The sequence below is a fragment of the Mesoplodon bidens genome (genome assembly GCF_964165515.1).
Source record: "Mesoplodon bidens genome assembly, chromosome: 8".
In the NCBI taxonomy this organism is placed as follows: Eukaryota; Metazoa; Chordata; class Mammalia; order Artiodactyla; family Ziphiidae; genus Mesoplodon; species Mesoplodon bidens.
Window position 1 is genome coordinate 102,292,950 of NC_138165.1, and position 27,370 is coordinate 102,320,319.

General features: G+C 39.7%; 1 protein-coding gene across 2 annotated transcripts in view; it reads right to left on the reverse strand.

Moving 5' to 3' along the window:
• The window catches only part of COL4A4 (collagen type IV alpha 4 chain), a 130,187-nt gene that overhangs the window by 57,124 nt on the left and 45,693 nt on the right, over positions 1-27,370 (reverse strand). For both annotated transcript variants that reach the window (XR_014016454.1, XM_081241946.1), the window contains exons 13-24: positions 26,973-27,053; positions 26,092-26,145; positions 25,770-25,829; positions 24,841-24,885; positions 24,309-24,362; positions 23,473-23,542; positions 22,832-22,936; positions 18,476-18,640; positions 15,335-15,428; positions 14,187-14,346; positions 3,389-3,461; positions 2,334-2,440 (exon numbers count right to left, since the gene is read on the reverse strand). Coding sequence is in view for 1 of the 2 variants with exons in the window: in XM_081241946.1 (XP_081098072.1) it covers positions 2,334-2,440; positions 3,389-3,461; positions 14,187-14,346; positions 15,335-15,428; positions 18,476-18,640; positions 22,832-22,936; positions 23,473-23,542; positions 24,309-24,362; positions 24,841-24,885; positions 25,770-25,829; positions 26,092-26,145; positions 26,973-27,053 (1,068 nt within the window). In the remaining variant the exon portion in view is untranslated. The remainder of the gene's footprint in view (positions 1-2,333; positions 2,441-3,388; positions 3,462-14,186; positions 14,347-15,334; positions 15,429-18,475; positions 18,641-22,831; positions 22,937-23,472; positions 23,543-24,308; positions 24,363-24,840; positions 24,886-25,769; positions 25,830-26,091; positions 26,146-26,972; positions 27,054-27,370) is intronic.

The following is a 27,370-nucleotide window of genomic DNA, read 5'->3' on the forward strand; positions in this document are numbered from 1 at the left end:
GCATCTGGTCTGGAAGAACTATAAAGACCTGTGTGGAGCCTTTGTCAGGGTTTCCTTAAGAGGTGGCTCCTGTAACTGGCAAGTTCCTTGTGGGGTCCCCGCAAGCTAGCTCTGCAGTGGAGATAACACTCCCGTGGAGAAGGAGGCTTTCAAGTCCAGGCTGCTCACACTTCTGCATATGAGAATCTCATTGCCTTCACCCCAACTGAATGAAAAGCCGCAAGGACTCTTGTGTATGGGGAATGCCTGACACTGCCCTGCAGGCAAGTTGAGGGTCACGCCTTCTAGCCTTCTGAGCGGCCTGGTCCCAAATGTGGTCTATGAGTCTGAATTGTTTCAGACTCAGTCTGAAACTCTAGAGAGATTCCCCCGTCCCTAGCGGGTGTTACAGAAATTCCTCTCCCAATTTGATCTGTAAATACACTTCGGTTTTTCACAGTTAGGTTAGTACATGATGACACTTATCACTCAGTGACGTTGGTTTCTAAATACAGCAGGCCCCTGCTTATTCACGGTTTCACTTTCCAAGGTTTCAGTTATGCACGGTCTGAAAATATTAAATGGAAAATTCCAGACATAAACAGTTCACAAGTTTTAAACTGTGCTCGTTCTGAGTAGCATGATGAAGCCGTCTTGCTCCATCTCACTAGGGACGTGAGTCAACCCTTTCTCCAGCATATCCTTCAGTTAGTCACTTAGTAGCGTCTGGTTATCAGATTGACTGCAGTGGTATCACAGTGCTTGTGTGCAAGTCACCCTTATTTTACTTAATAACAGCCCCAAAGCACAAGAGTAGTGATGCTGATCATTCAGATATGCCAAAGAGAAGTTGTAAAGTGCTTCCTTTAAGTGAAAAGGTGCAAGTTCTCAATTTAATAAGGAAAGAAAAAAGAATCGTATGCTGAGGTTGCTAAGATCTATGGTAAGAATGACTTTTATATCCATGAAATTGTGAAGAAGGAAAATGAAATTGGTGCTAGTTTTGCCGTCACACCGCAACCTGCAGAAGTCATGGCACAGTGCTTGCTAAGTGCTTAGTTAAGATGGAAAGGCATTAAATTTGTACAATAAGATATTTTGAGAGAGAGAGAGACACTACAGTCACATAAATTTTATTACAGTATATTGTTAATAATTGTTTTATTTTATTATTAGTTGTTAATCTCTTACAGTGCCTAATATATAAATTAAACTTTATCATAGGTGTGTATCATAGGTATGTATGGGCTCGGGTACTATCCATGATTTCAGGCATCCACTTGGGGTCTTGCACCACATCTCCTGTGGATAAGGGGGGGGAACCACTGTAGTTTCTTAAGTGGAAGAATGAATGAAACAGGGATTACCAAATCTAAAGCAGAGAAGATTATTTATATACTCAATATCCGCTGAAAGACCAGAAAGCTATAAATACCATCTAACCCAACTTCCAAACTTCCATCTCTTATTCACATGTATTTTATCAGATAGGATTCCTATAAAATCAGAATGTGGTCCTTCCTTTTAAAACACCCTCAATGTCAGGCTGAATGATCTGGTGGAAACAGCATGTACTTGAAATAAGAAAGACTGGGTTTTCCCTCCTGTTTAGCCTACTTGATAGATTGTTGACCTTGAGTACCACACCCTAAGCCTCCATCTCCTTACTGTAAACCCTCAAAGATAATTGTTCCTCAGAAGACAACAGTTACGAGCAAAACATCTAGCTCAGTTTGTGTGGCATTGCAAGCATTCAAAAGTACCTCATATGCCAAGATATTTTAAGTTCCTGATTATGTCTCAGTCTTTTCTTATGAACTTCATCAGCTACATGTGGTCTCCACCCAAAACATGTTTGAAAAATGCAGAATTATCATTTGTCAGTGGGACCTTCCATCAGCCAATACGTCTATCCAGTGGATCTGCACTAGTTCATCCTTTCTTGCTTGCCACTTCCCCTCATGTGCTTCTTCACCAGAGAACAGAACTGAAGGTAATTATCAGGACCTGTGTGCTATCCTCCACCCTACAGAGTCAACTGAACAGACCTGAAACCAGTGGGGGCTTTGTAGAGACAAGGGCCCCAGAAGGAAACAAGCACCACGAGAATAATATAAAGACTAGGGACAGAAAGTCTTGCTATGATGAGCTGCCACTCAGGATTTTAGACCATCTGCAATAAGCCATACCTTTTATAACAGCCATCGTTTTGTGGCAGTGAATCAAAGGTGACTCTGATTTACAGCACGTTGACACTTTACTGTTCAGCTTTTTTAAACTGAGAAGGGGAAAACAGATGCTGCGTGACCATGTAAGAGAGTGAAACTCTATAGCAGTAGAAGAATTATACACACCAGCGGTCCTGGGTCCCCTTTTTCTCCAGCATATCCATCTTGACCGTGTTGTCCCTGCTGCCCTGGAAATCCTGGGGGCCCATCAGGACCTCTTTCTCCTTTGTGCCCTGGTAACAAAGGCCAAAAGAGTCAAGCCCTTCTCAGCAATGGATGAAGTAGAAGGAAACAAAGGACTACAGATAAAGGCAATGACCATGACCCTGGGCTGGTAGAGGTTCCTCTGAGTGTCTCAGTTGACTAAAGTCACACGAAGACCATCATGCAAAGGTCAAAGGGGAGACTGGCAATTGCCAAACCCATTGAATCTCTTATTTGGGAAATGTTTCTTTTCCTTTTCTGACAAGGATGTTGTGTGTGGAGGTGCCAATCCCTACAGCATCTTCCTCTGCTTGTGTGACACCAAACACGGTATGCCATCCCCTGGCCATAGTGAGTGGGGGAATGGTCCATGGTCAGGCCCATGCCCCAGGCTAATCCAGTCCTTCCTGGACCTTTTTTATTCTAACTGGAGCAGAAAGAGGTAGACCTCTCTTTCACCTCTGGCTGTAAGAACTTGGAGCTACCTGGGAGCATGTACCCATAGCCCAGAGAAAACCAGACAGGGAAAAAATGCAGATGGTGCAAAGAAAGATGCAAGACGCCGAGACAGCCTCCTCATGCAGTCGTCCCAGTGCAAACCATACACCTAACCTTTCAAATTTTGTTTAAGTCAATAAATTACTTCTCTAAAAACACTACTTCAAGCTGGGTTTTTGTCGCTTACAACCAAAATATTCTTGATTAATACAGGATACTATAATGCAGTGAATAAATGCTAGGCAAATCAAAGGAGGTCTTGTTTCAAACCCAATTCACAACAATGAGGATTTGAGCATAGGATTTAGGCTCAACATTCACACGACTCCGAAGGGCAGGGAGTATTTTTTTTAAGCAATCTCAACAATCCCAAATCTTATTATAGAATTCATCTGCAGTCACAGGAGAGATTAATGCAAGAGAATGGTTCATACATCATTCATAAAATGGCAGGGAGCTAAGTGACTGATTATGCTCACCTTTCACTCTTGATACAACCAGGTCACCTTTTTCTCCTTTGCTGCCAGGTGGTCCTGAGGTACCAGGTTTTCCCTTGGTAAAAAAATACGAGGAAAAAATCAGTTTAACTGTGATGGGTCAAAAGTTATTTGTATACATCTAACCTCTCTCTTCTTTCTTTCTAAATCACCTGTTCTAGATTCTAGTTTGGTACTGTTGGTGTCATTCTCTTCCCCACCTTCCACGGCGGGTCCTGCCTTACAAAACTGAGGTTCTTGAACTGCATGTGAAAGCTGGTGGAATCTGAATAATGACTGTGCCTGAGTCAACAGAAATGTATCACTGTCAGTTTCTTGGTTTTGGCAATGCACTACGGTTCTGTAAGATATTCACTGGGGGAAGCCGGGTGAAGTGTACATGGGACCTCTGGGTATGACTGTGCAACTTCTTGTGAGTAATAACATAAAAACTTATCTCGCAATAATTTACAATTAAAAAATTTAACTATCTTGACTGCTGTAATGTAGAATTGGGAGGAAAGGAGGGGAGAGATTAACCACAACAGCTGGCACTAGAGCAGAACGCAGAGGTTTAGGAATGAATGTGATGAAAAACACTGTGATACTGTAGGACATTGATGAGCAAGGAAAGGCAATCTTTCTGTAATCAATGTATTTCCTCTGTATGGCAAGTAAACAACTAATTTTGGCCAATGGGCTCATCATCTTCTTTTAACTTCAACACTGCCCTGAGACTGTACTATTTCGGTCACAGTTTTGTGTTACATATTACTAAATAGTAAGCCATATCAAAAATCTGTCATCCTACCTTTGGTATATTAGAATGACCAAGCATTATGGTAAATACAGTTATAGAAGCACTGTACATAGCTTAAGGTCACTTATCTGGTGACCTCAATGATCAAGAAACAGACAAGAATTTGGAAGGAGGTAAAAATGACTGAGCAGACCACTTGCTTTGCTTACATAGATGCCACTTTGTGTTTTCTTCATACAATCTTAACAGCATGATCAAGCAAGCTTAATTATCTTTTTAACTGGCCTCTATTAGTTCATGAGCAGTGAACTACAAAGGGGGGTAGAGGTACAAGTAGAGAAAGGACAATGGCAGCATCAAACAGTAAGAGCAAAGAAAAAGCCTAAAATGTATACAACAGGTATCAAAACTAAAGTGGACAAAATAGTCGGGAGCCATTTAATGTAGAGAAAATACAGCTCCACATACTACTCAATACTCCCATTCAGAGCACCACCTAAACGAGCTCCAGAGACGGGCACGAGCCTCGGCTATCAGTGCGGACCCCAGAGACGGGCATGAGACGCTAAGGCTGCTGCTGCCACCACCAAGAAGCCTGTGTGTGAGCGCAGGTCACTATCCACACCTCCTCTCCCGGGAGCCTGTGCAGCCCACCACTGCCGGGGTCCCGTGATCCAGGGACAACTTCCCCAGGAGAACGCACGGCACGCCTCAGGCTGGTGCAACGTCACACCGGCCTCTGCCGCTGCAGGCTTGCCCCGCACTCCGTACCCCTCCCTCCCCCTGGCCTGAGTGAGCAAAGCCCCCAAATCAGCTGCTCCTTTAACCCCCTCCTGTCTGGGCGGGAAACAGAAGCCAGAGGGCAACCTACACGCAGAGGAAGGGCAAAATCCAAAGCTGAACCCCGGGAGCTGTGCAAACAAAGAAGAGAAAGGGAAATCTCTCCCAGCAGCCTCAGGAGCAGCAGATTAAATCTCCACAATCATCGCTGGAATACCTGAATAGCCAACGAATCAACCCAAAATTGAAGTGGTGGACTTTGGGAGCAACTGTAGACTTGGGGTTTTTTTCTGCACCTAATTTGTTTCTGGCTTTATGTTTATCTTAGTTTAGTATTTAGAGCTTATTATCATTGGTAGATTTGTTTATTGATTTGGTTGCTCTCTTCCTTTTTTTAATCTATATATATATATATATTTTTTTTTTTTCCCTTTCTCTCTTTTTGTGAGGGTGTAAGTGTGTGCCTCTTTGTGTGATTTTGTCTGTATAGATTTGCTTTTACCATTTGTCCTAGGGTTCTGTCAGTCCATTTTTTTTTAAATAGTTTTGAGCACTTGTTATCATTGGTGGATTTGTTTCTTAGTTTGGTTGCTCTCTTCTTTCTTTTTTATTACTTCTTTATTTTTTTATTTTAATAAGTTTTTTAATGTTTTATTGTAATAACTTTATTTATTTATTATTTTATTTTATTTATGTTTTCTCACATTTCTTCTGAGCTGTGTGGCTGACAGGGTCTTGGTGCTCCGACCAGGTGTCAGGCTCTGAGCCTCTGAGGTGGGAGAGCCGAGTTCAGGACACTCGTCCACCAGAGGACTCCCAGCTCCACGTAATATCAAACAGCGAAAGCTCTCACAGAGATCTCCATCCCAACACTAAGACCCAACTCCACTGAGCAACCAGCAAGCAACAGTACTGGACACCCTATGCCAAACAACTAGCAAGATAGGAACACAACCCCACCTATTAGCAGAGAGGTTGCCTAAAATCATAAGTTCACAGGCACCACAAAACACACCACCGGATGCGGTCCTGCCCACCAGAAAGACAAGATCCAGCCTCATCCACCAGAACACAGGCACCAGTCCCCTCCGCTAGGAAGCCTACACAACCCACTGAACCAACCTTAGCCACTGGGGACAGACACCAAAAGCAATGGGAACTAAGAACCTGCAGCCTGCAAAAGGAGACCTCAAACACAGTAAGTTAAGCAAAATGAGAAGACAGAGAAACACATAGCAGATGAAGAAACAAGGTAAAAACGCACCAGACCAAACAAATGAAGAGGAAATAGGCAGTCTACCTGAAAATGAATTCAGAGTAATGTTAGTAAAGATATCCAAATTCTTGGAAATAGAATGGAGAAAATACAAGAAATGTTTAACAAGGACATAGAAGAACTAAAGAGCAAACAAACAATGATGAACAACACAATAAATGAAATTAAAAATTCTCTAGAAGGGATCAGTAGCAGAATAATTGAGGCAGAAGAACGGATAAGTGACCTGGAAGATAAAATAGTGGAAATAACTACTGCAGAGCAGAATAAAGAAAAAAGAATGAAAAGAATTGAGGACAGTCACAGAGACCTCTGGGACAACATTAAACACACCAACATTTGAATTATAGGGGTCCCAGAAGAAGGAGAGAAAAAAAGGGACTGAGAAAATATTTGAAGAGATTATAGTTGAAAACTTCCCTAATATGGGAAAGGAAATAGTCAATCAAGTCCAGGAAGTGCAGAGAGTCCCATACAGGATAAATTCAAGGAGAAACATACCAAGACACATATTAACCAAACTATCAAAAATTAAACACAAAGAAAAAATATTAAAAGCAGCAAGGGAAAAGAAACAAATAACATACAAGGGAATCCCCATAAGGTTAACAGCTGATCTTTCAGCAGGAGCACTGCAAGCCAGAAGGGAGTGTCAGGACATATTTAAAGTGATGAAAGGGAAAAACCTACAACCAAGATTACTCTACCCAGCAAGGATCTCATTCAGATTCAATGGAGAAATTAAAAGCTTTACAGACAAGCAAAAACTAAGAGAATTCAGCACCACCAAACCAGCTTTACAACAAATGCTAAAGGAACTTTTCTAGGCAGGAAACACAAGAGAAGGAAAAGACCTACAATAACAAACCCAAAACAATTAAGGAACATACATATCGAAAACTACCTTAAATTTAAATGGATTAAATGATCCAACCAAAAGACATAGACTGGCTGAATGGATACAAAAACAAGACCCATATATATGCTGTCTACAAGAGACCCACTTCAGACCTAGCCACACATACACACTGAAAGTGAGGGGATGGAAAAAGATATTCCATGCAAATGGAAATCAAAAGAAAGCTGGAGTAGCAATTCTCATATCAGATAAAATAGACTTTAAAATAAAGACTATTACAAGAGACAAAGAAGGACACTACATAGTGATCAAGGAAGGGATCCATCCAAGAAGAAGATATAAAAATTGTAAATATTTATGCACCCAACATAGGAGCACCTTAATACATAAGGCAAATGCTAGCAGCCATAAAAGGGGAAATCGACAGTAACACAGTCATAGTAGGGGACTTTAACACCCCACTTTCACCATTGGACAGATCATCCAAAATGAAAATACATAAGGAAACACACGCTTTAAAGGATACATTAAAAAAGATGGACTTAATTGATATTTATAGGACATTCCATCCCAAAACAACAGAATACACTTTCTTCTCAAGTGCACATGGAACATTCTCCAGTATAGATAATATCTTGGGTAACAAATCAAGCCTTGGTAAAGTTAAGAAAATTGAAATCATATCAAGTATCATTTCCAACCACAACATTATGAGACTAGATATCAATTACAGGAAAAAATCTCTAAAAAATACAAACACATGAAGGTTAAACAATACACTACTAAATAACCAAGAGATCACTGAAGAAATCAAAGAAGAAATTAAAAAATACCTAGAAACAAATGACATTGAAAACACGATGACCCAAAACCCATGGGATGCAGCAAAAGCAGTTCTAAGAGGGAAGTTTATAGCAATAGAATGCTACCTCAAGAAACAAGAAACATCTCAAATAAACAAACTAACCTTACACCTAAAGCAATTAGAGGAAGAAGAACAAAATATCCCCAAAATAAGCAGAAGGAAAGAAATCATAAAGATCAGATCAGAAATAAATGAAAAAGAAATGAAGGAAACAACAGGAAAGATCAATAAAACTAAAAGCTGGTTCTTTGAGAAGATAAAATTGATAAACCATTAGCCAGACTCATCAAGAAAAAAGGGAGAAGGCTCAAATCAGTAAAATTAGAAAGGAAAAAGGAGAAGTAATAACTGACACTGCAGAAATACAAACGATCGTGAGATATTACTACAAGCAACGATATGCCAATAAAATGCACAACCTGGAAGAAATGGACAAATTCTTAGAAAAGCACAACCTTCCAAGACTGAACCAGGAAGAAATAGAAAATATAAACAGACCAATTACAAGCGCTGAAATTGAAACCACGATTACAAATCTTCCAACAAACAAAAGGCCAGGACCAGATGGGGTCACAGGTGAATTCTATCAAACATTTAGAGAAGAGCTAACACCTATCCTTTTCAAACTCTTCCAAAATATAGCAGAGGGAGGAACACTCTCCAACTCATTCTACGAGGCCACCATCACCCTGATGACAAGACCAGACAAAGATGTCACAAAAAAAGAAAACTGCAGGACAATATCACTGATGAACATAGATGCAAAAATCCTCAACAAAATGCTGGCAAACAGAATCCAACAGCACATTAGAAGGATCATACACCATGATCAAGTGGGGTTTATCCCAAGAATGCAAGGAATCTTCAATATACACAAATCAATCAATGTGATACACCATATTAACAAATTGAAGGAGAAAAGCCATATGATCATCTCAATAGATGCAGAAAAAACTTTTGACAAAATTCAACACCCATTTATGATAAAAACCCTCCAGAATACAGACATAGAGGGAACTTACCTCAACATAATAAAGGCCATAGATGACAAACCCACAGTCAACATCTTTCTCAGTGGTGAAAAACTGAAACCATTTCCTCTAAGATCAGGAACAAGACAAGGTTACCCACTCTCATCACCATTATTCAACATAGTTTTGGAAGTTTTAGACACAGAAATCAGAGAGGAAAAAGAAATAAAAGGAATCCAAGTCGGAAAAGAAGTAAAGTGTCACTGTTTGCAGATGACATGATACTATACATAATGACCCTACCAGAAAACTACTAGAGCTAATCAATGAATTTGCTAAAGTAGCAGGATACAGAATTATGCACAGAAATGTCTTGCATTCCTATACACTAATGATGAAAAATCTGACAGAGAAATTGAGGAAACACTCCCATTTACCATTGCAACAAAAAGAATAAAGTACCTAGGAATAAACCTACCTAAGAAGACAAAAGGACTTTATGCAGAAAACTACAAGACACTGATGAAAGAAATTAAAGATGATACCAACAGATGGAGAGATATACCATGTTCTTGAATTGGAAGAATCAACATTGTGAAAATGACTCTACTACCCAAAGCAATCTACAGATTCAATGCAATGCCTATCAAACTACCAATGGCATTTTTCACAGAACTAGAACAAAAATTTCACAATTTGTATGGAAACACAAAAGACCCCAAATAGCCAAAGCAATCTTGAGAAAGAAAACCAGAGCTGGAGGAATCAGGCTCTCAGACATCAGACTATACTACAAAGCTACACTAATCAAGACAGTATGGTACTGGCACAAAAACAGAAATATAGATCAATGGAACAGGATAGAAATCCCAGAGATAAACCCACGCACATATGGTCACCCTATCTTTGATAAAGGAGGCAAGAATATACAATAGAGAAAAGACAGCCTCTTCAATAAGTGGTGCTGGGAAAACTGGAGAGCTACATGTAAAAGAATGAAATTAGAACACTCCCTAACACCATGTACAAAAATAAACTCAAAATGGATTAAAGACCTAAATGTAAGGCTAGACACTATAAAACTCTTAGAGGAAAACATAAGCAGAACACTCTATGACATAAATCACAGCAAGATCCTTTTTGTCCCACCTCCTAGAGAAATGGAAATAAAAACAAAAATAAACAAATGAGACCTAACGAAACTTAAAAGATTTTGCACAGCAAAGGAAAACATAAACAAGATGAAAAGACAACCCTCAGAATGGGAAAAACTATTTGCAAATGAAGCAACTGACAAAGGATTAATCTCCAAAATATAAAAGCAGCTCATGCAGCTCAATATCAAAAAAACAACCCAATCTAAAAATGGGCAGAAGACCTAAATAGACATTTCTCCAAAGAAGATATACAGATTGCCAACAAACACATGAAAGGATGCTCAACATCACTAATCATTAGAGAAAGGCAAATCAAAACTACAATGAGGTATCACCTCACACCAGTCAGAATGGCCATCATCAAAAAATCTACAAACAATAAATGCTGGAGAGGGTGTGGAGAAAAGGGAACACTCTTGCACTGTTGGTGGAAATGTAAATTGATACAGCCACTATGTAGAACAGTATGGAGGTTCCTTAAAAAACTAAAAATAAAACTACCATATCACCCAGCAATCCCACTACTGGGCATATACCCTGAGAAAACCATAATTCAAAAAGAGTCATGTACCACAATGTTCACTGCAATTCTATTTACAATAGCCAAGACATGGAAGCAGTCTAAGTGTCCATCAAAAGATGAATGGATAAAGAAGATGTGGCACATATATACGATGGAATATTACTCATCCATAAAAAGAAACCAAATTGAGTTATTTGTCGTTAGGTGGATGGACCTAGAGACTGTCATACAGAGTGAAGTAAGTCAGAAAGAGAAAAACAAATACCATATGCTAACACATATATATCGAATCTAAAAAAAAAAAAAGTTTCTGAAGAACCTAGGGGGAGGACAGGAATAAAAAGGCACTGGTAGATAATGGACTTGAGGATATGGGGAGGGGGAAGGGTAAGCTGGGACAAAGTGAGCGAGTGGCATGGACATATATATACTACCAAATGTAAAATAGATAGCTAGTGGGAAGCAGCCACATAGCACAGGGAGATCCGCTCGGTGCCTTGTGTCCAGCTAGAGGGGTGGGATAAGGAGGGTGAGAGGGAGATGCAAGAGGGAGGAGATATGGGGATATACATATACATATAGCTGATTCACTTTGTTATACAGCAGAAACTAACACAGCATTGTCAAGCAATTATACTCCAATAAAGAGGTGAAAGAAAAAAACACAACAACAAAATCACAGCAGCCACAAGAAGTCCTCTCTGCCGGGCATGTACTAGTTATTTTATACACAGTCTAGATCAGGGACTTCAACCATAGATGCCCAATGGGGGGCCATGCTCTTCCAAAAAGCAGGCAAGAGGGCATGGTGGAGACTCGAGCCCCCAGACCTCCTCACCTTCCAGCAGTGGTGGGGATCCAGTGACCTGTGCTAATGAGCTTCCAATTTCTCAAGGGCAGCCATAAACATATTAATAGTATAAAAACGAACACTGTGAGGACAGAATGAAACATGCTGGAGGTTCAGATTTAGTCCATGGCAGGTTGTGACCTTTGGTTTGTGCTGCAACTCCTCAGGGGCAGTGACGCTGGTCATCTGGTTCACTGGTGTGTACCTTGTAGCTCTCAGAATATACTGTTGAATTGAATTCTTACCAACAAACTTGTAGGACAGGTGTTGTTATATCCATCTTACAGGAACACCACATTGGTGACAATGTCAGAGTTGGGATTTGAAGCTTGGCCCATGTGCTCCTAAGCCCTATGCCTTCCAATAGAGCACCATGGTGGCAAACCCCCATCCTGGGAACTGCTCTCAGGCTAATAAAGCAATGAATACAAGGTTTTGGTCCAACCACAGAAAAAATTGCAAAGAACTTAAACCTACTTTTCTCCTTTCTACTTTCCCACAAATCTGTGGCTTCTAGAGCCAGGGACCAGCAGAGGAGAGAGAGATGTACGGCGGAGTGAGAGCACCCAAGAATGCTTGTCTGTGGGTCCTTCAAGCTCCCTCTTTCTGTCCATCCCTCCCTCCCTCCTGTCCTTTCCTGTGCCCCATAGTATGAACTTGGTCCCTAACTGTGATCACAGTGAGATGAATTTAGTACAGAGAAGTCATATGGACAGAATCATACACAGAACAGAGACATCAGAAATATGGCCAGTTTAATGCAACATTGTAAATCAACTACACTTTAATTTAAAATAATTTTTTTAAAATTACGAGGTAAGCCCTGGAGCAACTGAATTACATAAACCTCTGCCAGGATAACCCTGGCTGAACTAGTAATCCGCACTCCAAGATGTTAGCTCTGAGAAGCGACTCAATGTGAAGGAAGAAAAATATTTTAGAGTCAATAAAACCTTCATTAAGAAGATTAAGTAACAACATAAAAAAATAACTATGGGACTTCCCTGGTGGTGCAGTGGTTAAGAATCTGCCTGCCAATGCAGGGGACACAGGTTTGAGCCCTGGTCTGGGAAGATCCCACATGCCGCAGAGCAACTAAGCCTGTGTGCCACAACTGCTGAGCCTGTGCTCTAGAGCCCGTGAGCCACAACCACTGAGCCTGCGTGCTGCATCTACTGAAGCCCACATGCTTAGAGCCCATGCTCTACAACAAGAGATGCCACCACAATGAGAAGCCCGTGCACCGCAATGAAGAGTAGCCCCTGATCGCCACAACTAGAGAAGCCCCGTGCACAGCAATGAAGACCCAACACAGCCAAAAATAAATTTTAAAAAAGATCGTTTTAAAAAATTAAGAATTGACTATAAAAAGTTGAATTAAAGAAGCAGACAATAAAATGCAGCCTACTTAATATTGATAATTACAATTATGCTTATTCAACATACGCATATTAAGGACCTAACTTCTCATTGAGTTGACAAGGTTGGTGCAGGAAGAGCTTAACCATCACCCTCACTTAAGGCTCTCAGACTGGAACCTTACTTTCATGAGATTTCCTGGGGAAAATGGAAAAGAGTGCACAGGGGCTGACGGTTAGGTTCCTGGACACACCAGGATTAAACCCCTGTAATAAGGGCTGTCTCCAGCCTCCAGGGGAGGGCCCCGGGGGCCATGATTTTATTCTGAGGGACCGCTCTGCCTCAGCCTGAGTCCCTTGGAATGGTCAGCAAATAGAAGTCACCGCGAGAACTCATGCATCCTCTGGCACGAAATATCACGTAAACTCTGACAAAGCCAGTATCTACAGCTCCACCCGATCTCTCATCTGGATCCCTCACCTGAATATCATCCCACAGCCTACTTGAGACCTCCACCTGCTTGTCTAATCGGCACCCCAAACTTAAGATGTCCCCAACAGTGCTGCTTCCTTTCCTACCCCCAACGCTGGCTCCTCACATTGTCTGCCCATCTTGGCTCCATCCTTTATTTCTCTGCTTTTCATATCCCACATCCAGCCTCACAGCCAGTCTGCTGGCTCTATGGTCAAAATATACCCAGAATCTGACCACTTCCCGTCACACCCAACAGTAATAGGTACACCTGTCCGCCATCATATTTCACCAGGATTTCTGCAGCAATAGCCCAGCTAAATCTCCCTACTCCTTCCCTTGTCTCCTCTAGTCTGTTCTTAACAAAGCTTCCTGAGTGATCCAGTTAAAACTACTGTCAGACTCCTCTCTCCTTAAAACTCTCCACTGGCTGCTCCATGTCATCCAGAGTACAAGCTCGAAGCCAACCCACCTACAACGATTCATGCTCTCCAACCCCTCCTAACCTCCAGCCATTTGACTTCAGGTCTGCTCTGTCCCTCACTCTCTCCACGCAAGCCACACCAGATGGTGATGGCCTTTATTGTCATCAGCCATACTCTATATTCACCCATCTATCTGTTATATGGTGTATGTCCTCCCAACAAAGTAGAGGCCCCCAGAGGGCAGAGATAGTGTTCTGGTCCCTGTTGTATGCCCAGCACCTGGAATAGTACCTGGAACATAGTAGGTGCTCAATAAATATTAGTTGACTGAACAAATGAATGAATGATGAATGAAAGGATAGAGATGATTTTTTGTCATGAATATACTTACAGATTCAAAACATACAATATATATATCACTATAAATTGGAGAGAGGTACAAGTGAATTCTATCTCTATCAGTCTCTTTTAACTAGAAAGATTGATACTGGAGAGAGTTACTCACGGGTGGCCCTGGAGATCCTCTGGCACCAGGAAGGCCTGGGTAACCTTTTTCTCCAAGCCACCCAGGGAGTCCCAAGTCTCCTTTACTCCCTTGCCTCCCAGGAAGTCCTGGAGGGCCGGGTGGGCCTGAGGGACCAGGCTGGCAGGCACAGAGCCCTGTGCTTCCTAGACAGAGGATAAAAGGCAGCTTTGTCAAATTTCCTGAACAAAATCCCAATAAAGTCTTTACTATACAAAACCAATAGGGCGAATAAGAACAAAAAGGGTCTGATGTGCACAATTCTTATCACAGACAACTGATAACATGTGATGTGCAGAGCACGGGGCATGACCTGGGGGTAGCTATGGTCTATGTGGATGGACATATCATTTCCAGACAAATGGGGTGTTCTGTCTTAATAAACACAAACTGACAAAATCTAGGGGAAAAGCTGATGTCTGATTCTATGGAAGAAACTTTGAAAATAAGAAAGTTTCTTATTTTTAAAAGTTTAGAAGTCTCTTATTTGGTTCCTAATAAAAAAAAGGCTCTTGATTTGGTTCTTGCTGAAACAACAACAACAACAACAAAACTGGTTAGAGCATAACCTCTGGGCATTTAAAGAGTCCAAGTCATATGTTAAGAGGGATTATTGATTGTATTGCATGTTCCAGCTAATAATTCACTACAGTGCATTTTCTAATCATCAGGACCTTTAGTTTAAAAAATGCCTTTAGGATGGTCAAACTCCTCAGCTCTCATACCCACCTGACTCAGTTGGTCAAAAAGGCACCAAACAATTTAGGGTGCAGAAACATAGAGCTATAGGTATTTGATGAGTCTGGGAAAGATGGGACCCACAGAGAGAAACCAAAATTAAAGATCAATACTGTCCTATCTCTGCTTTTTTCAAGGAATTGAGAGGATCCTGTGGAAAAAGTCATCACTTTGAGGCAAATTTCATGGCAGGTAAGTGTCTCCTTTATGCTGTAAGATATAGATTTGACTTTTTGGTAAGTTCTAATCACATCACAAGCACACGGTGAGTTAAGTACTCACAGGGGTAACTAAGGTGAGTGAAAAATCTAAATGAAATCCACATTGTACATTTCATAATGCCTCCCTATCCTCCATATGTTGTTTTCTAGAAATTCTACTTTGATGCATACTTGCCTTTTTCTCCTTTTGAGCCTCTTCTTCCTGGAGGACCCACTTTGCCTTTTATTCCTTGTGGTCCACGAGGCCCAGCACTACAATATACAACTTTCCAGTGGGAAAGGGGGTGGGCAGAGAGAATCACACAATTTTTGTGAACATCTGATATAGAACATCTGATATAGATCTGATATAGAACAAGTAGAGCTTGGTGTGTTCACATTCACACCATCCCCTCAACACCATTCTTTCTTCCATTCCTTTCTTATGATTCTTTCTCTCTTCTATAAGAATATGTATACAAATAGACCATACAATTGTCACAGCAAGCTTCTGCTACCATAACCATTGATAACCCTATCCCTAATCTCAGCCCTAATTTAATGGATTGCAGAGCAAAGTAGTGGATAATAAAACAAACAAATATACCAAAACAAAACAAATTAAAAAAAAGCTAAAAGTAAATATATGGCAAATATATTTCCCCCCTTAATTATCAATAATTACCTAATAAAGAAAGCATAAAGCAGGGTTTGTAAAAGCAAAAATTCAGAGACATCTGATTAAAAATGTTACATAAAATGCAAACAATAAGTTCCTTGTCTCCCCAAATATCAGTAAGATAACAGACAGTAAAAGAATATTATAAAAAGGTTTAATCTTTCAAGACAAAGAAGAAGAGAAACAAAAGCAAAAAAAAAAAAAAAGTGAAAAGATTTAGCAGACCTTAAAAAGCTGAATTCCAAGCAGGCTGTGGGGAAAGCAGAAAAAGAACACAATTTACCTAGGAAATATCTTTCAAAGTTCAAGAATTGGTACCTCTGAAGTAGAATGACAGTGAGACCCCAAACAGGATGATTGGTCAAAGAAGCAGCTAAATAGTAAGAACACCTTCTCAAAAACTGCAGCAGGAAAAAACAAACCCCCTCAAAACTGGAGGAAACAGACATGAAGTAAGAAGAAATCTTTAAAATAAACTATATAGTTTAGAAAGCAGACAAGGGAAGGCATTTCACTCCCAAAACAGAAACAGGCTGCTGCAAAAAGAAACATTAAAAGGGAACAACAGCAAAGAGAGAGAGAGAGAGAGAGAGAAAACAACAGCAACAACAAAATCCTCAGAAATTTTTTAAAAAATGGTTATGAAAGCAGAAATTTAAAAATTCAGGAGCAGACTTGGAAGATGGAGTTGAGGAAGTCTACCAGAAAGTGTTACAGAAAAATAAAAAGGTGAAGAATAATAGAGTGAAGATTTGAAAAACAGACATGTAGGATTGATTCTCTAACAGACAAATATATTGAGTCCAGAAACAGAAAACAGAGGGAAAAAAAGAAGGACAAAGTATCTTCAAAGAAATACTTCAAGGGCTTCCTTGGTGGCGCAGTGGTTAAGAATCCGCCTGCCAATGCGGGGGACACGGGTTCGAGCCCTGGTCTGGGAAGATCCCACATGCTGTGGAGCAACTAAGCTTGTGCACCGCAACTACTGAGCCTGAGCTCTAGAGTCCATGAGCCACAACTACTGAGCCCACGAGGCACAACTACTGAGCCCATGTGCCACAACTACTGAAGCCCACATGCCTAGAGCCCGTGATCCAAAACAAGAGAAGCCACCTCAATGAGAAGCCCGCGCACTGAATGAAGAGTAGCCCCCGCTCACTGCAACTAGAGAAATAGCCCCCGCTCACTGCAACTAGAGAAAGTCCGCATGCAGCAACGAAGACCCAACGCAGCCCAAAATAAATAAACAGAATACATTAAAAAAAAGAAATACTTCAAGAAATTTTTCCAGAAATGAAGGATTTGTGTTAAATTGCTCCTAGTGCCTACAAATGCACCCACACTGAGGTAAATCACAGTGAAATTTAAGGAAAACAAAGGAGAATTCCTATAATCTTTCAATAAGAAAAGGGGTTTTAAACAAAGAATCAAGTATCTAAAGGTTACCGGACTTCTCAGTAACAACACTAAAAAGCAATGGAAAATGCCTTCAAAAACCTGGAGGAAAAATTATTCCAATCTAGAATTTTATATTCAACCAAACTATCAATCAAATTCCACAGTAGAATAAAGGTATTTCAAACAGTGAAGATTCCACAAATATATACATTTTCTCACAAAGTATAATGAGTATAATGAGTAAACCATTAGAAGAAATATGTGAGTTGTGGAAACAAAGGGACCCAGAGAGACAGAGACAGACAGAGAGATAGAGACAGAGACTTCCTAGGATTATGGTGAAGGAAGATCTCCAGGCAGTGTCGCAGCATCAGCTTCTAAAATTGCAACCTGACCTAATTTAAACAGGTCAAAAAGTTCCAGATGAGATTTATTCAAAGAGATAATACTAGTAACGAGTTAAATGCATGATTAAGAGATGTATACAATTCCAGACGGTTTGAGGTTGAAGTAGCAATAAGTATATTGAAAACCAAGCAAACACACAAAGATATGACAATTATTACCAAACTGTTATGCTAGGAAAGTAGTATCATATATTATTATATGGCTAAACTGGTGAATAGCATTTATATAACCCTTCTGTGTAAACACTGTATATTTATTTAACTAAAATTATGACGATAACTATATTGATAGGTTGTAGGAGTGGAAAATGGCACATGTGTGGTGGGTGGGGAAAGAGGTGAATTCACCCGCTACAGAGGAAAGTCAATAGATAATGCGCAAACTGAAAAATTAAGAAACAGCAACACAAGTATGTTGAATGGCAATATAGAGGCAAATACCAAGAGATCCAGCTAATTGTGGGGAAAATATTGCCCCTGGGGAGGAGAGAATAGGAGAAGGGGTTGCCTGGGATGGCAGTTTTTTCACAAAAGGCTTTGTAGAGCTGTTTGACTCAAGCCAGGTCCATACATAACTCTATAAAAATGACAACTACATTTAAAAAATAAAAATTGTGTTAATTTACAACATTCTATCAACATACTTAAATTCCCATCCAAATATTTTCACATAATTTAAGTGATGTGGTAGAGCAACATCAGTTTACTTTCTTGTATTATTACTACTACTAACTTGGCTCATGAAATATTAGATCTTTTTTAAAATTTGGAAAGTCACATTTTCTGAATGATACTGCAAATATCAAATGCAACATAAATGCTAGTGAATGTGAATGAAGAGCACTTTACCATCTGATCCTGGAGGTCCCGGCAACCCTGGCACTCCAGGCAACCCAGGTGGTCCCATGTTGCCTGGTTTTCCTGGAGCAGAATCAGCTCTCCCAGGAATACCAGCTGCCCCTGGAAATCCTGGATGACCAGAAAACCCTCGTGGCCCAGGGGGTCCCATCATGCCTCAAAGAGAAATCAAGAATGAAAACCACACATACTCTCATATTACATTTTTCTGTAGAAGAAATCAAAATCAGTACATTCTTCCTAGGCTGTGGAATGTTTTTAAGGAAAAAAATGTAGTTAAAAAATAACTAGGCCTCACCTCTTTTGAAACAAGCACACAAGTGGTAATAAAGGTTTAGGGAATCAGATTTTCTTACCTTTTTGTCTATTCGTTAGGGTTATTGGAAAAGAAATATATATTGTTTAATTAAAATTATTTTTTAAAATTTCCACTTTGATAACTTGATAAAAAATAACCTGAATAAACACATTAGCACATATAGTGAATTAAAATATGGACTCACAGAAAGACAAATACTGTATGAGATCACTTACATGTGGAATTTTAAAGATACAACAACTAGTGAAAATAACAAAAAAGAAGCACATTCACAGATATAGAGAACAAACTAGTGGTTACTAGTGGGGAGAGAGAAGGGGGAGGGGCAAAATAAGGGTAGGAGATTAAGAGGTACAAACTATCACATATGAAATAAGCTATAAGGACATACTGTAAAACATGTGGAGTATAGCCAATATTTTATAATAACTATAAATGGAGCATAACCTTTAAAAATTGTGAATCACTATATTGTACACCTGTAACACATAATACTGTACATCAACTAAAGTTCAATAAAAAATTTAAAAAATTAGAAAAAACTAAATAAGGTAATACATTAAATCATGTAGATAGGTACCTGGCATATAATTTTAAGCTGTTTGTTTTTATAATTATCACTGACTAGTAGAATTTAATGAGAAAACTGGTGTTGCCTTTTAGATACTAAAATGTAATATTTGGATATGCTTGAGATATGCTTACGTGGAGACAGTCTTCTAATCTTTTACCCCAAAATTAATTAGCACAGCCAAAAAAAAATGGGACTCACATAATTATCTATGTAGATGTAAAAGACTATAACCACTTAGGTTTGTGAAAAAGCAAAGAGGTGCTAGATTTGAACCTGGCCTCTCCCTCTCCAGCCACAGGTACTTAAGTAGGTTATTTAACTTATTTAATCCTCTATATCTTCCTCAGAGGCGTGTAATGAAGATTAAATAAAATAATCCACATAAGGAGCTTACTGCAATATCTGGTATGTTTTCAGTGAACGACTGGATGTTCAGTGTGTTTAGAGGAGGTCAAAGTAATGCTGCAGCAGCAGCTAAATCCTGCTTCCCCTTGACATGCTACTTCCCCCTCACTGGTGGCTTTGGCTCAAAGACAGCTGGAAGCCTTGGTGTAAGAATGACCATTACTCCTAGCTGCTTCTTCCTAAGCATGCCTGACTCCAGGATCTCTCTGTGGAAGACTGACATGATCAAAGATGGTGCCACGGTAGCTCTAGTCCCTCTTCACGCTCCCCTAGCAAGGGGTGGAATGTTCCCCGTCCCTTCAATGTACCAGCCTTTTGTGGTTGTTTGGACTACTGAAGTATGGCGGGAGTGACACGATATGGTTTCTGAGGCCAGATTATTAAAGAAGATTCAGCTTCTTCCTTGTGAGCGAAATGCTCGGACTGGAGTCCTGAGGCACCACGGAAGCAACATCACGGCTCGGAAGCCACCATGCTGCAAGGAAGCCTAAATTAAGTACAGAGTCACACAGAGAGACTTGAGACTATATGAGAAATGAAGGAGAGAGATGCCTGGCCATTCCTCATGTTTCAGTTCCAGCCACTATGGCTGCAACCAGATGAAAATCCCTGCTCCAGGATCGCTCAGCTCAGCCCTTCCTGAATTCTTGAACCACAGGAGTGAAGGGGAATATACTGAATGTTGCTGTCTTAAACCACTAGGTTTGGGGTTATGTGTTCAGCAATAGACAATTGAAACCCTGTCCGTCATCAGTAATGTAGCATGCAAGTTAAATTGATAGCTTTCGTTATTGGGTGCATATGTGCTGGGGCTTTACGTGTATTTTCAAACATTATCTTTACTCCTTCAACAACCTTGAAAAGTTCGTACCTTATAGATAAGGCACAGAAAATTTAGGCCAAATATGAATACTAATAATTGTGAGTTTTTACTATATCCCCAGTTGTATTCTAAGAACTGTATACATATTATTCCTTTCAACTGTAACAAGAACTCCATTTTGCAGACAGGAAAACTCAGGCACAGAGAAGTTTAATAAATGCCCAAGACCACACAGCTTGTAAGTACTAGAACCTGGAATGTTTTTAGTCCATTGTGTAAACACATAACTATTTCACTATACTATACTGATTGGGAAGGCTGGGATTCAATCACAGGTGTCTGACTCCAAAACCCAACTCATCTCATGGTAAATACTATAGATGACTATAAAATAAAATATGTATAATAAAGGCTACATACAATGGTATGTTTAAAACAAAATGAACATGTACTCCTGTGGACTTGGCTACCATCTTGTCTTCTTAACAGTCCTAAGACCTGACTCAGAATCTCCACAATCAGTCACTGGATGGTCCCAGATGCTGCCTGCTATCTTGTCCCAGTACCAGGGAGAATGCTCAACCAGCTTCCAACAGGCAGAATGGGTTACAGTGTATGGCATATCGCAGCCTCAACCACCAACTGATAGGACATGAAATCAATTCAGTTCTGGCCAGCATTAAAAACTTTTTTTTTTCAAAAGAAAAGAATGGAATAGAAAATAGAGTGCATCAGATACCCCAGAGATATTATTTTGTGAAATTTGTGTTTCAACCATATGTATGTATGTATGCATATATGTGTGTAATGTAATGTAAATGCTACACAATATAAAATTATTTCTTACTATAGGTTGGAGTCAAAATATGGATTCTTTTAAAAAAGATTTTTGGAATTAAGAAGCTTCCTGTTATACTTGGTTTGGATGTGCTAGAGACAGGTGTTACTTACTCCCACTGGTTTTGATTTCAATCTGCTGGAGGTAGTATTTTATTATAAACAAGCCCGAAAGGAGAAATGTAAGAGCAGAGTCTAGTGCCTACCGACCAACAGAGTATTCTGTATGATTTATATAGGTCTGGGTCAATTAAGCCATGGCTGCGATATCGAAAGAGTAAATGAACTAAACAAAGCTTTATTTACTGCCTTTGTGGTCATCAGATCCTACAAAGTGAAAGCTAGCTTCGTGAAACATTAAACAAGAACTTTGTAGTTCACAGCTGAATATATCAGGAAACTTCTAACTCCTCAGGAGCTATAACATGAAACAGACCGGATAAAATTACATTTATACCAGACTTTTCTCCCCACATGTTTAATCAGTCTTCCTGGGTTCACAGAATGCAAATATTCCCTAAACTTCCATTCTTAATCTCACTGGGAATATTAGCTAAGACAGCACTTGAAGGAGTTCAAAGTCCTTGTGTGAACAAGATTATTTCTCAGGCCTTTCATCAAACACTACCATGAGCCACAGGGGTTTTTTTGTGGGCGAGAGGGCTGTTGTTTTTTGTTTATTTTTTAACTAAGTCCGAATTAAAATTTTATTTTTTAATTTGCAATTTTGTATTTCCACATTTCATGCAGAAGATTTAAGTTGGGGCCTAGGTGGATGAACTAAATTTTAACAAGGAGATGTCCATAGAGAGGGCCTTCCAAGAAAGTGGGAAAGACCTAAAGACACACTCTAACCCTAGCAGCAGTTTCCACATCTTAACTGCATCTGGTCATCTTGTGGGAAGCCTGTTTTACATACATATTTCTTATCACACCCCTGAGATAGTGATTGAATATTTCTGAGGTGCAGTCCAGGAGCCTGGATTTCTTCCAATTAAATGATTAATTGGTTTGAGCTCTGTGCTTCTTAATCCTGGCTGAGCATTAGAATTAAGCAGGGGTTGGGGGTGGGTGGTGGGTACTTCCCTGGTGGTCCAGTGGTTAGGACTCCATGCTTCCAATGCAGGGGGCATGGGTTCGATCCCTGGTCAGGGAAATAAGATCCCACATGCCGCGCAGTGCGGCCAAAAATAAAAAAGTATGGGGACACTTTTATAATAGTAGATGCCTTGGTCCATCCATCCCTCAGAGAGTCCAACATTCCTGATCTGGGGTAGGCACAGCCATCAGTATTTTTGAAATAATGCTAAGGTGATTTTAATATCAGCTAGAGTGGAGAGCCCCTGGTGTGGAAGAGGATGCAGCAAACCTGGCATGTAAAAGCCATACCTGCACAGACTTCCCCTGGTCTACCAGGGGGACCAGGGGGACCAGGTGGTCCAACAGCCCCCGTTTCTCCATAGCGGCCAGGGTGCCCTGGATCCCCTGGAGGCCCTGCCAAAAATAATGGCATAATGTATAAAGTAAACATATATATATACATTTAAAGGCTCACGCACAATCACTTTTTGTGAGCCTTGTTAAAGTACAACAGGAGATTGTTTTGCAGTTTCTCATCACGTTTCAAGTGCAATATCTTAGACCCTCCTCTGCAAACATATGAAGTAGTGCTGAATTTGTCATCGATCTAGGCTGCTTTCTTCCTGGAGGCAGCATCTTGGCAGGTCTTAGTCAAATGGTTTCACACATTTCTAGCGATTAAAAAACCTACTTTCTGAAAGGTAACATAATAAAAATCCCAGCATGCAGTTCACCCACTAAAATAAAATTTGGTGTCTTATGGCTGATAGAGACAAACCAAGGTGCACATCTCAACTTGCACTAGTATAATTATACATTCATGGTAAAAGTTCGTATATTTAGCCTGCCGAGTGTGTAAACTACAGAAGGACTAGGCCAAACTCTTCTTTTGGGGACTACACAAATCCCATTTCAGCATAATTTATAGAGAAATTGAATGGAACACAAACCTTTGAGTGGAAGAGCTGGAGTTGCCAAAACCCCTGGTGGTCCTGGGTGCCCGCGGTCTCCAGGATCTCCCTGAAATCATTCATTCATTCACTTTTCTTAGAAATATTAATCTTTTTCTCATGTTTCCTGGCACTACGTAAATATTAGCATCACCAAGAGGGCATTCATAGAGGAAACAAAGCCTATAGGCTGACGAGAGAAATAAATAGCTCATGGTGGTCTAAGAGGAGCAAAAGTATGAGACCTCCCACCTACAAACAGAAGTTAACAGCCAACTGGGAAAGTTCTCCCAAAAGAAAAAAAATTCAAACTCCAAAAATGCTTCCATGTGCATCAACTAGATACCTCTGAAGCCATGAAGTTTCTTAGATCTATTATGAGCATTAATGTCTAACTTGCACTCTAGAACAAATAGTTTATTTGCCTATAGGATCTGAACCTACATTTTATTTTAGCAGCAGATATTGTCCCCCTTAATTGTGTCACCTTAATGCCACCATGGCTTGACCTGCACAAGTGCTGAAGGTGAGGTCACATAAAAAGGAAAGAAAAAAATGCAGTGGTGTTCAAAGCAAAGAACTCTCCACGGTTGCCTCTGTTTTTAATCATGCTACTGTATAATCCCTAGGGAATTTTTGAATCTCTCATTATTATTCACCTTCAAAAGGATCATTGCTCAAATGTAAAATGTAATCATTACCACATGCATTAAAATAATATAAGCAAAATGAACCCAATTTTGAATGATTCTTTGAAATATTTTAAAAAATAAATTAGATAACATAAGGGATAGAGGATGTTATCAGACTGTACTCAAGTAGGCTCACTTTTTTACCTTTGGACCAAGAAATCCAAATGGCCCAGGATCTCCAAAAACTCCTGGTTCCCCCTACAAATAACCAAAAACATGCCTTTTTTAATTTTTATTTTTTAAGCATATATAAAGCATTTATTTTTATGCACATATTCACCTACAAAATTTACAGGAAATAAAACAATGCATAACATATACAGTGTTGTTTTCATGAGGATCAAACAATGAAGGTAATTGCAGAACATCAGGGATGAAACATGCCTTTTTTAAAAAATGTGATTGGGTGACAAATTATCTCATTCTCATTTAATCTGAATGACACATGCTCACTGAGATCCTGTACAGAATCTTAACACTGCTTTGGGGTTGCATCAGACAGTTTTGTGCTTTAGTTTTTGTACCCACGGTGAAATCATGTAACTTATAAAATAAATGTGTTTCCTTTCTCATTACTGTGTGTGAGTCTACAGGCCCTGGTACAACTTTTGAATGATACTGAATTGCATTTACTAATGAATATGTATTTATCCTCTCTATAATCGTGTTCATTTACCTTTAATCCTGGAAAACCTGGAGATCCATAGGAGCCAGGGTCCCCCTAATAAATTCACAAAAATCAACACAAGCAGAATTAAAACAAAATACATAAACCAGTCCAGTGAATCATTTTTCACCTTATGAGATTGTTCTGTTGGTATTTAATCTTGTCTGCAAAGGTAGCTGAATAAAGGAAATAAATATAAGAGATTCCATTTCTTTGTAACATTTGCTATTTTAATTGATCTTTAATCTTATTCAAAAAAATTAATGTCCTTCACAGTGCTTTAAATTAAGAACAGTTTTGTTGTTTTTGCTGTTCTTCCATTTCAATTTATTGAATTTAATGCTTGAACTGGGCTAAATATCTTTGAATCATCGCAATATAATTTGTCTAGAGATTAACAGTTGCTCTATGCATTATCAGCAATGAAAATTACTATGGAAGTCAATATTGTCTCGTTAAGTACTAAATCTGAGTCAAATAAACTCAATGCCCATGCTCACCAAGGTCTGGCCTTCATAGTGACTCTATGAATGGGGATCCCATCAGTGACATGTGTGGAGATGTTTGAGGCCTGATGCTATAGTTGTTTTCTAGCTACTGCCCCTAGATCAGTACCTTCTTTTATCAAATAGGCTTAAATGAACAATTCCAAGCTACTATCACACTGACACTGAGCCAGTAGGAAAATGCCATGATCCCATTACTTCCTGCCAATTCTCCCATCTTCTGCTTGCCTGTTTTATCCAAATAATGTCCATGAAAGGGATGCTCTGGGGCACTTAGCTATCACACAATTCTTGCTGACCAAAATATAGCATTCCTCCTAGAGATAATCTCCACTTTTGAACTCTCAGAAATATTGATCTAGTCTTATAAAAATGTGAGAGAGAAATGCCTCCAAACTCACTGAAGTTAAGGACGCCAAGAATGATCCTTACCCGAGGTCCTGGAAACCCAGGAATACCTTTCTCTCCTTTTGTCCCAATACCGGGTTCCCCCTTAAAGAGATGACACTTTTAGAGGAGTTCAGGCAACAGTATTTCAGCAATATGAATGCAAAAACAAAACGAGAAATAAAAATTATTGCCAGCAGCTTAAAGAAAACAGCTACTTTGGAAATAGTCTTCCTCCAGAATTATGATGAAATATTGAAAAGTTCTAGTAACATATCAGCATTTAAAGCAGTGATAATAACCATGTAAAAATTTTTAAATTAAGATAGCACATCATACAATTTTTTAAGTTCTTTAAATAAATTACCTTGGGTCCTGGTGGTCCGGGAGGTCCAATGATCCCAGGCGTTCCTTTAATACCCTAAAAATCACAATGAATATAATCTGGCTTACCGGCTTTATTCAACATACTGAGTTCCATCTCTTTAAGAAATTACCTCTTTCAACAGCCATTCTCCTAATTTTTTAATACGGAATTACTCTTCAACTGTCAGTAATAAGCAACTAAGATCCAAGCGCACCTTTGAACCTGACACTCTTCAGGAAGCCAGTTCTGTGTAAGAGGTGTAGCGTTGTGCGGTGTGGGACAGCAGAGCGGTGGGGGGAGCCACCATGGAACCAGGGCGGCAGATACAAGCTGGGAATGCGGCCACTGAGGGGAGAGGCTCATTTTGAGCAAGGTAGTGAAACTGAATCCAGTAATTGAAAACTGATAAGAGAATGTGCGCATGGCATCAGTAACATCAGTGCTGGAGGGTGACAAAGGAATTAATATTTGCCAAGAGTCTATTACATGCTCAGTTCTATGCATCTGTCACCTTTCAATTATCAAAGCATCAGATCCATATGTAACATCTAAAGGACAGCTGGATTTCCAGTGGTATTTTCAGTGACCCTATCAAAGACATGAATGGGGGACTACATCCTGCAGGACATGTCACAGTTTAGCAGCCCAAGCTAGGTCTGCCACTCAACAGCTGGGTAAACTTGAGAACACTGGTAACCTTTCCAAGTCTCACTTTTTCAACTCTGTATAATGGAGCTAATAATAGTACCAGCCTGTAAAGTTTACCTTGGGGTCAAGGCAGCATTGCATGTAGGTGCTCAGCTCTTCGCTGGCACGGGATCATGTTCAGAAAATGTTGGCTATGACTACTTTACCAAAGTAACATATGGATTGAGAATTACCTTTTCTCCTTTATAGAGACCAGAATCAGGTGGCTGCACCAGAAGGGTGGGTCCTGGAGAACCCTGTTGGCCAACCTCACCCTTTAAAAAAAATCAAGATAATAAGAATTTCATATTAACTTTATTTTGAAATAAAAATTGAAACTAAGAAGACTTTCACCCATATATTGTGGTATAATGCTTACAAGCCTGTATGTCATGGATTTAAAATAAAAATCATGGCAAATACATAATGTAATTTTAAATGTTTATTGTTTTCATAAATAATACATACTTACTGTTAAAAATGAATTGAAAAAATAAAAGTGATCCATAATCCTACCATCCAGAGATAATCTCTATTAAAACTTTGGTACAGTTCTTTGTGGTGTGTGTGTGCTTGTATGTATGTGTGGGTA